This window comes from Haliotis rubra, unplaced genomic scaffold (assembly GCF_003918875.1).
Source record: "Haliotis rubra isolate DU_JTF1 unplaced genomic scaffold, ASM391887v1 Scf183, whole genome shotgun sequence".
In the NCBI taxonomy this organism is placed as follows: domain Eukaryota; kingdom Metazoa; phylum Mollusca; class Gastropoda; order Lepetellida; family Haliotidae; genus Haliotis; species Haliotis rubra.
The window spans coordinates 973,740-987,555 of record NW_025765814.1 but is presented as its reverse complement, the minus strand read 5'-3'; the positions used below and the strand labels follow the sequence as shown (position 1 = coordinate 987,555).

At 38.2% G+C, this 13,816-nt stretch overlaps 1 protein-coding gene across 1 annotated transcript; it reads right to left on the bottom strand.

Moving 5' to 3' along the window:
* Positions 1 to 11,507: 11,507 nt before the first annotated feature.
* On the bottom strand, positions 11,508 to 13,816 carry LOC124273666. Its single transcript, XM_046708939.1, has 3 exons — positions 13,714 to 13,816; positions 12,830 to 12,900; positions 11,508 to 12,336 (listed from the first exon to the last, which is right to left on the bottom strand). The coding sequence occupies exons 2-3, from the start codon at positions 12,885 to 12,887 to the stop codon at positions 11,564 to 11,566; spliced, it is 831 nt and encodes a 276-aa protein (XP_046564895.1). The 5' UTR covers positions 12,888 to 12,900; positions 13,714 to 13,816; the 3' UTR covers positions 11,508 to 11,563.

Here is a 13,816-nt window from a genome sequence, read left to right as displayed (position 1 = left end):
TGAGGTAACCTAGTGGTAATGGCGTTCGCTCGTCACGTAGAAGACCCAGGTTGGGTTGCCCACATGGGCACAAAGTGTGAAATCCATTTGTGGTGTTGCTGACATTGCAGGAATATTGCTACTCACTCACAGACAATGCATATCTGCCAACTCTCACACCGTTGTCTTGATACTGACGCTTTTATTACACGTCACGCTCTGACGTCATAATGGGTTCATATGAAAAATAAAAATATAAATTCGCTCCTCGAATGATTTATTCAACAAGTATGCATATCTAGTTATTTTCTTTTAAAGCGCAACATGTCATGTCAGATTTACACCCATTAGTTAGACATCCCAATTGTCAGACACTGGACTAGAGGTTAATTAGGGCAACACCCATATATAAATGGGAATGTCCCAATTGAAATACACAATGCCATTTTAGAAAGTTGTGAAATGTAACATATGTTATATTTGGGATTTGCAATCTTAATTCGCTTTAATCGATTTACATTTTTGTTTAGAGTGAAATTCATCGGTACGTTTTCACTGCAAACAGACTATAGTAATAAATTATATATTTTATTAAGGCAGGGTTATTAACAAAAATACATATCTTTTCTAGTTACATATAACAGCCTATGTAGAACATTTATATAGAACTTATGTCCTATAGTGTCCAAGATTCACATTTGACAGTCATAACCCTGTCACTCTGTACTGTTATGAAGAGTCTGGCACAGAAGAACACGGCTGTGGTAGGGCCGTTACGGTGATGACATTATATACCGCCACAGTGTCACTGCCATAACATGCAGTCTTTTGCCTATTACAAATTCTTTCAACATTCTAAAATATCTGACTGACAAATTTCAATAAATCATCTTTTAAAGTAAACATATACAACTGGCTACTATTAAAAATGTCACTACCGTTATTGTGTCTCTATCATAACAATGAATGCCAATGTCCATACCATAAGATTATCAATTTATTGATTTAATTAAAAATGATTTTTGTGTTTATGCCTGGATTTGGTAGTGCAAGTATGTTTGGTAGTAGAGCTTCAAGTAAGCATAATAAAATTCACATTCTCATTTTGAATTTTTTGCTACATATTACTTTATATTTGCAAATCAGAATTGAAAGGAATTATTTGGCTTGTTGGCCCCATTTAAGCAATAAATATAAAATTTCAAAACTCATTAGCCATGTTATTTTGTAAAACTACATATATTAATATACATTAGATATACGTTAAGCTCGCAGAACTTATGTTTTGTATATTCAGAATACTATGAACGTAATCAACAACATTTAAGGTAAAACATCAAAACAAAACTTAACAACATTTTTTGCCTACATGAAACATGCATGAATTTATATATTATATATTTCAGATTTATTAACTAACTGCCCTCTTCTCTACTAAATCTCTACTCTAAGCAGGGAGACTATAAGACGTTATAGATTGTCCCTGACAGGTCGGGAGAGCCACATTTCCGAAACAGATAGCCAAAATTGATGTGGCTCTCTCGGCAATAGTTATGGTTGTGTGAACATGGAATGTGGCTCTCCCGGCAATGGTTGTGGTTGTGTGAACATGGAATGTGGCTCTCCCGGCAATGGTTATGGCTGTGTGAACATGGAATGTGGCTCTCCCGGCAATGGTTATGGTTGTGTGAACATGGTATGTGGCTCTCTCGGCAATAGTTATGGTTGTGTGAACATGGAATGTGGCTCTCTCGGCAATAGTTATGGTTGCGTGAACATGAATGTGGCTCTCTCGGCAATAGTTATGGTTGCGTGAACATGGAATGTGGCTCTCTCGGCAATAGTTATGGTTGTGTGAACATGGAATGTGGCTCTCCCGGCAATAGTTATGGTTGTGTGAAGATGGAATGTGGCTCTCCCGGCAATAGTTATGGTTGCGTGAACATGGAATGTGGCTCTCTCGGCAATAGTTATGGACATGGAATGTGGCTCTCTCGGCAATAGTTATGGTTGTGTGAAGATGGAATGTGGCTCTCCCGGCAATAGTTATGGTTGCGTGAACATGGAATGTGGCTCTCTCGGCAATAGTTATGGTTGTGTGAACATAGAATGTGGCTCTCCCGGCTATGCTGTCAAAACATGCTTAGTGATTCAAACAGGTTTCCGTATTTAACAAGGTTTTTTAACAGATTTTATTTCTATAATTAGCACAATATAATATACTAACATTACATATAATATTATCACATTATAATAAAAAATCTCAATCTGTAAAACATAATGATAATGGTTTAGTTTGTTGCCATGTGTACATTTCTTATGAAAACTTTCTGCTGCATTGTGATGCGTGGACGTCCACTTCTTGGTCTATCTACGGTGACCCCAGTCTGTCTGTAGCGCTGAATAAGTCTTATAACCGTGATATGGTGGCATCCGAGGGCGTTGGCAACAGCATTGTATGTCAACCCCATATGCAACATCCCAATGGCTTTCCCTTTCTTCCGCTGTTAATCGTGTCATATTTCTCATGCTTGTGTATCATATCATGCATTCTAGGCTCTCTTTATACCCTATATAATCATTCTACATGTGAAATTGATGCAAATACTGCTTGAATATTGCTACGTTTTGCCGATTGATATTGCTGTGTGTAAATGTTACTTTGCAAGCAAAAATGTTAACAAAGATCATTTTAGGTGTTCCTAAACACTTTTTCACAATATCAAAGACACGTTGTACTTGTTTTCACTAATGCAAATCAGCAGAAAATGTTTAAAAGACTGAAATCATAGGAATGATTCTGTTACAATTTTACACACTCTACAAAAATGGTCACTTTAAATGGTTTATCTCTGTCTTAAGCAGAATTTTATTTCAACCTTTCTTTTGGACATCTAAATCACTGTTATTGGTTTATTTCGGCATGATCGAAAACAGGACAATTTAACTCTTCTGAAAAAGATGCAGTTCACCTAAATATGAATGCGTTTGAGAATTTGGTTCGTGATTTGCATGAAGCTGTGTTGTTAAGTTTTCTTGTAAAATTAATACCTTCTAACATATTTCAAGTTTTTAAAGAATAAATTTGGTGTTCCGCATAAGACTAACCACAAATCTTTCATATGTAATGGTTAAAAGAGTAACAAAAAACAAAGTTTAGTGGTTCTTTAAGTAATTCATAGATGGTAGGAGGGTAACGTTTCTTTTGGCGTTTAGCGTCGGAACAGTCTTTTACCGGTTACGGTAATCAATTAATTAATTAATCTATTGGAAATGTGGCCTTCCCGGCAATAGTCATTTTTGAAATATGGCTTTCCCGACCTGACACCGCTTTCAGTTCAGTTCACTTCCTGGGCTATCCTATTACCTAAAAAGGGGTGATGAGGAGTTGTTGTTTTAACACTATGTGTGGTAGTATTGGGATGTGGAAGTTTTGGGATATAACCCTGTTATTTATTTCATGGGCCATTCCTATTTCATGAAGAGGTAACAGGCAGGGGATTAGCTGTCCACTCAACCATATGTTTTTTGTTTTAACCTGTCTGACTATTGGGGAGTCTGACAAATGGTCGTTTAGGTCGTTTTCCTTTGTATATGAATAGATAAGGGTTGTAAAATACTGGTTCAAACTGCAATGTACATCAAATTGTCTCCTTAAATTAACCTATGAATTGTTGTTATCACAGTGTAATAATGGCGTCACAAATTGAGTGTTCCATGTTCAAAATGTTTTATTTATATATGGTTTTGGATATGTTTGGTGTGACCCAGGATGTGTTGACGCTAGTTCGTTTTGTTGACATTTTAAGCAACGCTTAATTGATTGTTTTAATCAAAAATGGCATCATGACATTACTTCAAGTAGTAAATTATGGCTATACAGCAATGTCAAATGTGAATTTGGATATGAATTATACTTAGATACTTTACATCCAAACACTGTTAGGTATTTAACTATGTTACGAATTTCGTGTCATAAATTAAAAATATTGATCGGGAGAAAAGATACTGTATGTACTGGAAATAAATTAATGTAAATGTAATTAAAGATGAATAACATTTCGTTTTAATTTGCCCAAAACATACAGTACATCGAAAACAGCTGATTAAACCTTATTTTTTGGAAGAAACCAAGTATGTTGAAATTACTGGAATTATTAAGAAACCCATCTAAAGATAGTATTGCAAAATTATGTAAATACATAAAGTTATGCATGTAAGTACCGAAATGTTTTGTCCAGCCTCCTTTTGTAAATGTAAAAAAATATGTATATTTCAATGGATAACCATATTCCATCATTTTTACAGTGTAAAATGATGACGAGGGGCATATAGCCCAAGTCTTTACTGAATAAAGAATCGAATCGAATCGAATTTGCCAGACACGATAAAACAACAAAAGTTATGGTTGGTTGCACTCAGGTACACTGCACTGTTACCTTTATTAAATAATGGACTGATCCAAATTTATGGATAATGACTTTATTCAGCATACAACAAATTAACAGAATTTAACAAGGATGTTTTGTAGTACAAAATTGATCTTATTCAGCATACCAAGCCATATATGTATAAGAATATTTTAAGCTAGGTGGGAGAGCAGCACCAGCGTTGATTTGGTGGAGTTGGTGATCTCAATCTTCTGGATTTATCTTTGTGTCCCCACTTTGTCTTGGCATTTGAACACTGGAGGCTACATCTGTAGGAAGATCAGGTAAATAAACAAGGTTACTACTATCTACACATTAATCGTTATATCCTGGCATTAAAGTCACCACCTATCAGTAAATGACCTAGGTTAGAGTATTTTGTTATTTTTGTTAGAATATCTTCAATACTCCAAAACGATGATCCCTCTGGGAGAATATAAATAATGCCCATATAAATATCACTTCTAGTATAAAACATCTGCATATCAATTCTTATCCATAAGGAAATAACACTACTAGATACTATCCTAACAAAATGTCTGTCGTTAGAGAGGAAGGCTATTCCTCCTCTGTCGCAGTTTATTGCATTCCTCTTAGGGCGTAGGTGTAGGTGTAGAGGAAATCGGGCCCCATAGTCATACTATTTTAACCGATAACTGGATGGTTTAATTTCATAACTCTGGTTTGGACTGACCGAATTTTCATCAAAATAGTATTTTTTGGATGCTCAAAATTGTGGACAATAATAACATATATGTTCATCGCAAAAATATTTTGGTAAGGTCAAAGGTCAATTTTAATGTAAGGGCATTTGATGAGAAGATATGAGTTGAACTTTACAAATTAAAGTTAAGTTTTCCAAAATGATGTTATCTGATTCTGCTATATCATTTGATGATCATATATACCTTTGTTGACATTGTATTCGTGAAAAACAATCACAAGGAAACAAAGGTTGGTACTTTGTATTTAGATCAGCAAAATATTACATAATGTCTGTTCAACAGTAACAGCTCCATGTTTTACATAACATCAACGATACCAAATATGTCCAAGATACTGTTGGGCTATCGTTAAAATCACACAACATAACAGAAAGCTCTTAAATATATAGTGATGCTATTCCAGATGTATTTCTTTGCTCATCAAAGAATGATGAGTCAATCATGTTATCATAACGCAAGCAACATTTCCTTCGTATCAATTTGTATTTATAGTTTCTAATACTAATAGTCATAGTGTATTCCCAGTTGACATGTTAGTCAGTATCAACAATGTCAAGATCACGGGAACATGTTTCAAGTCCACATCCACATGCTGAAGTACACAACAGGTTCAACCTCTTGCAGCTACACCTTCCTGTATACTGACGTTTACATGCACAAGTATGAAGTTGAAGAAGGTCCACGGAAACGATTTAGTCTTAATTTATTTGCAACTTTACCACAGAAGAATATTTGATGAAGATCTATTACGACAGAAACGTATTGCTTTAAATACAAAACATTAAGTGCCTACTTTGATGGACAACTCAAAGATATTCCTAGATAATATTCATATCAACATCCTGCTACTACTATAACGTTCATAAAAATATGCATGCCTCATTTTTAGTAATATGTAAAAAGAGTTCCACATAACATGGTCATGACACTATGAGCATCGATCTTCGCAAGTGGGATACGATGGCATGCATCAAACAAGTAAGTGAGAACGACCACCTAATCACATTAGTTCCCTCTTACGACAACATGGGTTGCTGAAGATCAATTTTGACCCAACATATTTGTGAACCTGTGAGAATGGTTAATGAATAAATGCACAGTCAGTCTCATGATCTGGATTGTAGATCATTCCAAATGCTATTATTGACAACACAATGAATGTCGCCAATATCAACTGGTCTCTGCAAAGTCGGACCTCAGAGAGCCAATTGTCAAGTTGCATTTAATTACTATCAGCTATTCAATACACGCACAGAAGTTGGTATATACGTTGACAGACGCTTTAGAATTAGATTTTGCGCGGAAAACCTAGAAATCGTCTATACATATTGACAGTAGTGGGTGACCTCGCCAAGATGGATACTAAAAGACCAACTGTCGTTCATTTCCCGATTTCAGTATGTCGCATGACTAAGTAGTCCGTCAAGCAGAGAGTTAATGAATTGACAATAGTTATCGCATCATGGAATTGGCGCACGTGAATCACTATCTTCATCAGCTGATGAACGTCGACAACACAACGTCAGCTCTAAAATATTGACAGACCTCACCTAGATGAACACTACCAAGTCGACTGTAGTCGACTGCATTGTTCCAACTGATATTATGAAGCCACCAGCTGTGATCAGCAGAGCGTGTTTCAAATGAAGGACATCTTCTGCTTGCCCAGATCTATATATCTATTTCCGAAATACGGATGCTAATATTACTGGGAGATCAGTTTTAAAAAAAATGCGTTTCCGTCCTTGTAAAAAACGCATTCGCTCTGTATCGCTGGGACCTTACACTTGCCAGTAGTCTCCAAACTTTCGGCCTAACCCTTTCTGTGATGAAACAGCCCAAAATGATGGACGCAGTGATGACTTAGCATGGTACTGGTACCATGCTGGCTGGCCGCATGGGACTCTAGATAGGAGAGTGGGTGCCAGTCAAATCGCCGGATTTTTTGTCAAATTGCCCCAAATCATATCGGGTGCCAGTCAAATCGCCCCAGCTACAAAATGCCCCAGCAAATTTGGTCACAATGCCCCCGATTTTTGGTCAAAAATTTCAAGAGTGGTAGTCAAAATGGCCCAATTTATTTAAAATGGTTAAATATATTCCATAAATGCATAGTTTTTGTCAACTTCCATATATATAATATATCGGGTAATATTTCTGATAATTTTTCTGGAAACTGATAAGTGCAAAAGTAATATTCGTGCAGAGACACTGTAATACCAATTATTTGGTAAAGAATTACACGTATAAAATGAAAGTTTTGTATATGTTTATTGGCTGTAAATGCGTACTGTTTTGTCAACAAATGGCATTGTGTAATCATAACAAGTACGGTATAATATTTATCAAAACAATCTAGAGCTTTGTCAACTGGGATGTTATAATGTTCATCCAGAAGTTTATTATACAGGAAATCACATGTCCTGCTTTCAGTTTTAACATTTTAATTTTCGTCTGTATGGTGGGATGCTAACTTTTGACAGAAGCTGCTCAACTGAAATTTGGTCCTCCTTGAACTCTACCCACAGAGCAAAGATCTCCTTCTGGGCTGTGGTTGATAGGCCCCTGATTCTTGCTCTCGCTTTGCTCTCCTTCAGCAGGAGGATCTTGGTTGGGAGCAGGGACGCCCGATGAGAGGAGTTGGTAAAACAGCCGTTTAACCACCTTGAAGGTTCCATCCAAGAACCATTGTCTTGACTTGCTTAGTTCTGTGGCGGTCTGTGGCGAGGATAAAGTGCCTTTGTTCCTTGTTTGTCAGGTCCGCTTTCAAGAAGCCCACAGGGATGAATGTGGTGGAAATCTGAAAATATAATTTCCAAATATTCATATTCATTTATCTTCAGGGTAGTAGATATCATTTGAGTTGTATTCAGTTATGACGGTTAGATTACCTCAAAATCCAAATCCCGTGGATCCTTGGGTCTATTCCTTTCCCGCGCTCTATTAGCAATCCTTGTCAGCTGATCATGTTCTCTCTAGCTCCACTTGGAGCATCTGGCTGTACTATGGTTGTCACCGCATCCTCCACAATAGTCGCAGCTGACTGTGAGCCCTTTTACTTGGTGTGAAGTTTGTTCCCTTCTGAGTGCCAGTAGCAGGACATCTGTTCTTCTTGTTGCGGACACTACATCTCAAGTCTGCTTGATTTTCTCTCTCTGAAAATGGAAAAACCCAAACAAAATAAAGTCACTGTAATAATGCAGGAATGCCACTGGCTAATATACAACATACAATTAACAAAAATATATTTACATAAAAGAGATGACAAGCTGACAAACATACAAACCTTACAACATAGATATATCCATAGATATCAACCAGTCTTCTCTTGCCCTTCTGAGAGCCTGTTTCTAGGACATTCCATGTGTTTCTTGCATCTTCAGGGATGTCATCTACGGCAGAAGTGATGCTGTCTTCCGCCACTGACCTTTACATACAAATAAATATGTAGTGGTTTGTTACTAGACTGTTGCAACTATTTGATAATTAGTGATGTATCACAGGTAAATGATGCTATAGATATTCAATGTTTTTACCTTTATTGAGCATCTTCTTCAAGTATGTCCGAGAGGGTTTACGTGTCTCCACTGTGAAGGGTACCTTCATCGGGAATACTGTCGACTGCAGATAGATTGACATCAAAAGTAACCGTCCCCACTATCTCTGTCATCATGCTTTCCACACGTTCATGAAATGATTGGGCAATGCGACTGCTTTCCCTCGGTATCTCTTTGCGGATAGTGCACGTAGAAGGTATAAGGGAACCTGTCCTCTCCGCTTCCTCATACTTCTTCTGGGACACTCTAGTTCCACAGAGTCTGTGTGTCCAGCCTTCACATTTATCATATGAGATTGCCTCTTGGCCTTCATTTACTACCAAATAACATTTCCTGCAGTTGGTGGTCATCTTGTCAGTTAGAAGAAGCGAATGACTTACCCTTAGTCCACAATTAAGTTATACAAGGAGTTGAATCCTGCAGTTGGTGGTCACCTTGTCAGTTGGAAGAAGCGAATGACTTACCCTTAGTCCAAAATCAGTTTATACAAGGAGATGAATCCTGCAGTTGGTGGTCATCTTGTCAGTTGGAAGAAGCGAATGAATAACCCTTAGTCCAAAATCAATTTATACAAGGAGTTGAAATCCTCATGTTTGCACTGCTCTAATTGAGCCTCAACACTTCCTCGACATACCATAACATTGATGGTCAATTAGTGAACATGTTTTATAGCCTGTTTTTAGCCACACTTTTTGACAAATTAATTGACAAAAGCTCTAGCTTGTTTTGATAAGTATTGTACCATACTTGCTAACAAAAACAAACTATGCATTTACGCCCTCTCCTTTTGACAAGATTAATTAAAGGTCACATGCAACGTAAAACACAACTTTGCAGATTCTGATACCTTTCGGTATGGACTTACCGAAACAAAGCGTCAAAATGCAAATTCAACTTATAAAGTTGAAAAATAACGCGATGAAAAAAACCGCGCGAAATCGGAGTTCAAACGATTCACTAATTTTTCCCCGACTTTTCTGGGGAAAACTGGTTTCAACAGCTGGGCTGCGCTCATAGCACGTGCGCAGTGAAGTAGGTTCGCGCAACTTGGAAGCGGGCTGTCCGGTGAATGCTCGGTGAAGGCTTTGGTGTGAGCTATTTTCATAATGTTTTGTTGATATCTCACAGGCGCGAGCTTTTTATATGTTATGACAGTATAAACTCACAATGTGTGAAGCTCATTTCTGGTGTCTCCGCTGCACGAACCTACATTGTATTGCTGGAATATTGCTAAAAGCGGCGTATAACTAAACTCACTCAGTCACTCCAAGCTGCTGTCTCCATCAGAGCAAGTTCTTAAAGATAGAGTAATACAGTTGGTACTATACAACAGTTGGCATAATGAACAAAACTCACACTCGGCGATAGGCAATACCAAAAGGTGTAGACACGTCAAAATCCCCGTTGTCAGCATCTTGTCACAGTAGCTGAAACAGTGTATTATATGTTTGATGTGTGTCCAATATGTTAATACATTTTCGGCAATGGATCTCATTATTCATGCCGATTTATCCACCTGAATGTGCTATAGATTTTGTCACCATCGATCACTCATTGTAAAGCATACGCTTCGACAATTGAGTAAAATTGCGATACTCATGAAGATATAATTAAGAAACGTAGAGAAAATAACAACATGCCTTAGGTCACGTCGTCCTCCAAGCTGGATTATAATCTACGATTTAGACAAGGAGTGTCTCTCTGCAGACACGATAACAAACCCTTTAAACATGTTAGATAAACAGATGTTGTATTTATCAAGGCTTGAAACCTCAACGTAGAATTTTACAGGAACAGTAACAGATTTGGTTTGAAAATCTAGATTTCTCATCGATGTTCCTTGACAAGGGTACAGGAATCTGTACCGAAGCATCACATTGTAACATATAATTTGTCATGCATAACATTTCGTACCTTTATTGTTGTGATCAATCACAAGGGCGACAATGACTATGTACTGAGTGAATACCGTTACTCTGACGTTTTGTTATGACAGTAAATAAACTGTTTATATAATTTCAGTTGTCTATTTCACCACACGTTCTTCTTACCGAGTCACTTTCTCAGTTCGATACTTAAAAGCAATGTCATTATTTAGCGTTGACACAATTTTTAACTGTGATATAGATCTGTCGTTGTCACAGACAAAACTCAATGTCTTGTTTTATTGACACCTGTGTGTCTGCCTGCCTGTCTGCTAATGACAATATTCAATACACAACTGCGATCACTGACCACATGCAATTTGAACTTAACACCAATCAGGCTATACGCCATAAACAAAACGCATTGATTTATGGCCCGAGTTCGGTCTCTATCACATTATGTAATTACACAGACAGGCAGGTGTGATACTTGAACACATGACATGTTATGATGTCTGTTGATTGCAAAATGTTATATACAAAAAATGAGCATGTATTTACAAAACCCAACATCTCTATATATACACACACAATGAGCCGTGGAAGGGGGCATCTGCTAATGAACCAGCCGTTACACTTGAGTGCACACCCACCCGCTCTGACTCGGGTTCGGTATCCCGGCTGCTTCGTTTCTTGGGAAGTAAACCCAAGTACACAATATTGCACTTTTGACGTGCGATTGTACGCTTATAATTTTGTTTATATGTTTTTTCATAACCAGCAATGTATATGATATGTCATGAATAAGTGATAATTGTGTTTTAATTATGTTTGATTTTTTGGTTGCATGTGACCTTTAAATTATAACTCACTCATTAACTGACTGAAATAGAGATGATGCACATGACATTCAAAGGCAAGCTACAGCCCACAGACAAACAAGCTTAGACATCGGAGTTCTGCATTTATATTCTAACAATGCTGAAATAAAGACAGCAGGGAACAAATCACCCAACCACAATTTGAGGATCGGTGTCAAATGAGATGGAAAAATTCTTGAACCACGTGTAGCAATCACGTGTTGGGGCCCAGGTGGCGTTGCTACCACCAAAGAAGGTGGAAAAGAATATACCGTCAATGTTGACATCACTTTGTGACCGTAACGCCACGTTGTGGTTTGAGTACACCAACTTTCCATCGTGCCACACCTTAATCTCTCCATCCGTGTTCCCTGGAGTGTTCAGCTGAATCGATTGCGCTATATTTTGCCACACACCACGTTGAAACCGCCAAGATCCTCTACCAAAAGAAACGCCCTTCACTGGATCACAAATATTTCTCGTACAGAAGCCGGGGAGTTGGTGTGATCGGTCAGGAACATATCCGTAGACTTCACCATCCCCGTTATCTCGCCACATAAACCTTGTCGAGAAACAGCTCATAGAGTGTCTTCCACCTGAACAGTTTGTCAAACCACCATACAGTCCGGGCAGTTTGCCGCCGATGCGGAAGTCGAAGTTTGAGTCGAATCGTATGTCATAGCTCAAGGTCATGGCGTCACGTGGTTTAGTTGGAGTGGCAAAGAACTGCACCTTGCTGTTTGGTCCATGGTGACTGTACCTCCCCTTCTGGTAAAAAACTTTCAGGACGAGGTTGGACCCTCCGTCTGGATCCGGGACTACTTTTGCTGAGCCGTTGACATCTTCGCTGTTGAAAGGACTATGCATGCCATTCCTGAAGTACCCAGGATCAAAGTCATTATGCGTCCATGCCAGGCGTGCTGTTGAAGAAAACAGTATCAAAGATTATCTTGAATATTTAATGAAATAAAGCACTTCTAGAGCGTGACTAGCATGTGTTAGTACTGCAGTCAGTAAAGGGCATGCGTTCCAATAGTTATAAGTGTTCCATCAGTTTAAGACATGGGCCTATAACTGTATGCTTTAACGTCCAAGAATTGGGACAAAAACAAAGTATTACGTTAGGAAAGTCTTCCAAGCTGATGGGGGCGGTGGGGTAGCCTAGTGGTTAAGGCGTTCGCTCATCACACCGAAGACCCGGGTTCGATTCCCCATGCAGGTACAATGTGTGAAGCTCATTTCTGGTGTCTCCGCTGCACGAACCTACATTGTATTGCTGGAATATTGCTAAAAGCGGCGTATAACTAAACTCACTCAGTCACTCCAAGCTGCTGTCTCCATCAGAGCAAGTTCTTAAAGATAGAGTAATACAGTTGGTACTATACAACAGTTGGCATAATGAACAAAACTCACACTCGGCGATAGGCAATACCAAAAGGTGTAGACACGTCAAAATCCCCGTTGTCAGCATCTTGTCACAGTAGCTGAAACAGTGTATTATATGTTTGATGTGTGTCCAATATGTTAATACATTTTCGGCAATGGATCTCATTATTCATGCCGATTTATCCCACCTGAATGTGCTATAGATTTTGTCACCATCGATCACTCATTGTAAAGCATACGCTTCGACAATTGAGTAAAATTGCGATACTCATGAAGATATAATTAAGAAACGTAGAGAAAATAACAACATGCCTTAGGTCACGTCGTCCTCAAGCTGGATTATAATCTACGATTTAGACAAGGAGTGTCTCTCTGCAGACACGATAACAAACCCTTTAAACATGTTAGATAAACAGATGTTGTATTTATCAAGGCTTGAAACCTCAACGTAGAATTTTACAGGAACAGTAACAGATTTGGTTTGAAAATCTAGATTTCTCATCGATGTTCCTTGACAAGGGTATAGGAATCTGTACCGAAGCATCACATTGTAACATATAATTTGTCATGCATAACATTTCGTACCTTTATTGTTGTGATCAATCACAAGGGCGACAATGACTATGTACTGAGTGAATACCGTTACTCTGACGTTTTGTTTCTATAACCTTTTCGTATAGTATCTCAGTATTATCGCGTTTCGTGACATCTTGGTGTGGCACGATAGCCAAAAGTAGTGGAGTTTCGGACGGTTACTGCAATTTTCAAGTAACACACCTGTTTTCGCAGATGAAACCAAAGTCTTGGCAACATCTTGACCAGTTACACAATATTCAATGGTTAATGATTAGCCTCGTGTTATCGGCCCTTCGATTTGAAAACGAAAACTTCAACATGTGCAATTGGCTTACCTTAATTCCTGATCTGTAGGAAAGTAAACCTCGTAAACTGGATAAGAATGATTTGCCCGACAAGATAACACATGCCCCACGTGATCAGTTCATGCAAACACAA

What these genes read in the sequence shown, in the direction of transcription:
- LOC124273666 (XM_046708939.1), bottom strand. Translation starts at nt 12,887, where the DNA reads ATGCTGACAACGGGGATTTTGACGTGTCTACACCTTTTGGTATTGCCT. An exon ending in GGTATTGCCTATCGCCGAGT is followed by an intron (nt 12,337 to 12,829) that starts GTGAGTTTTGTT and finishes TTTCTTCAACAG; the next exon opens with CACGCCTGGCATGGACGCAT.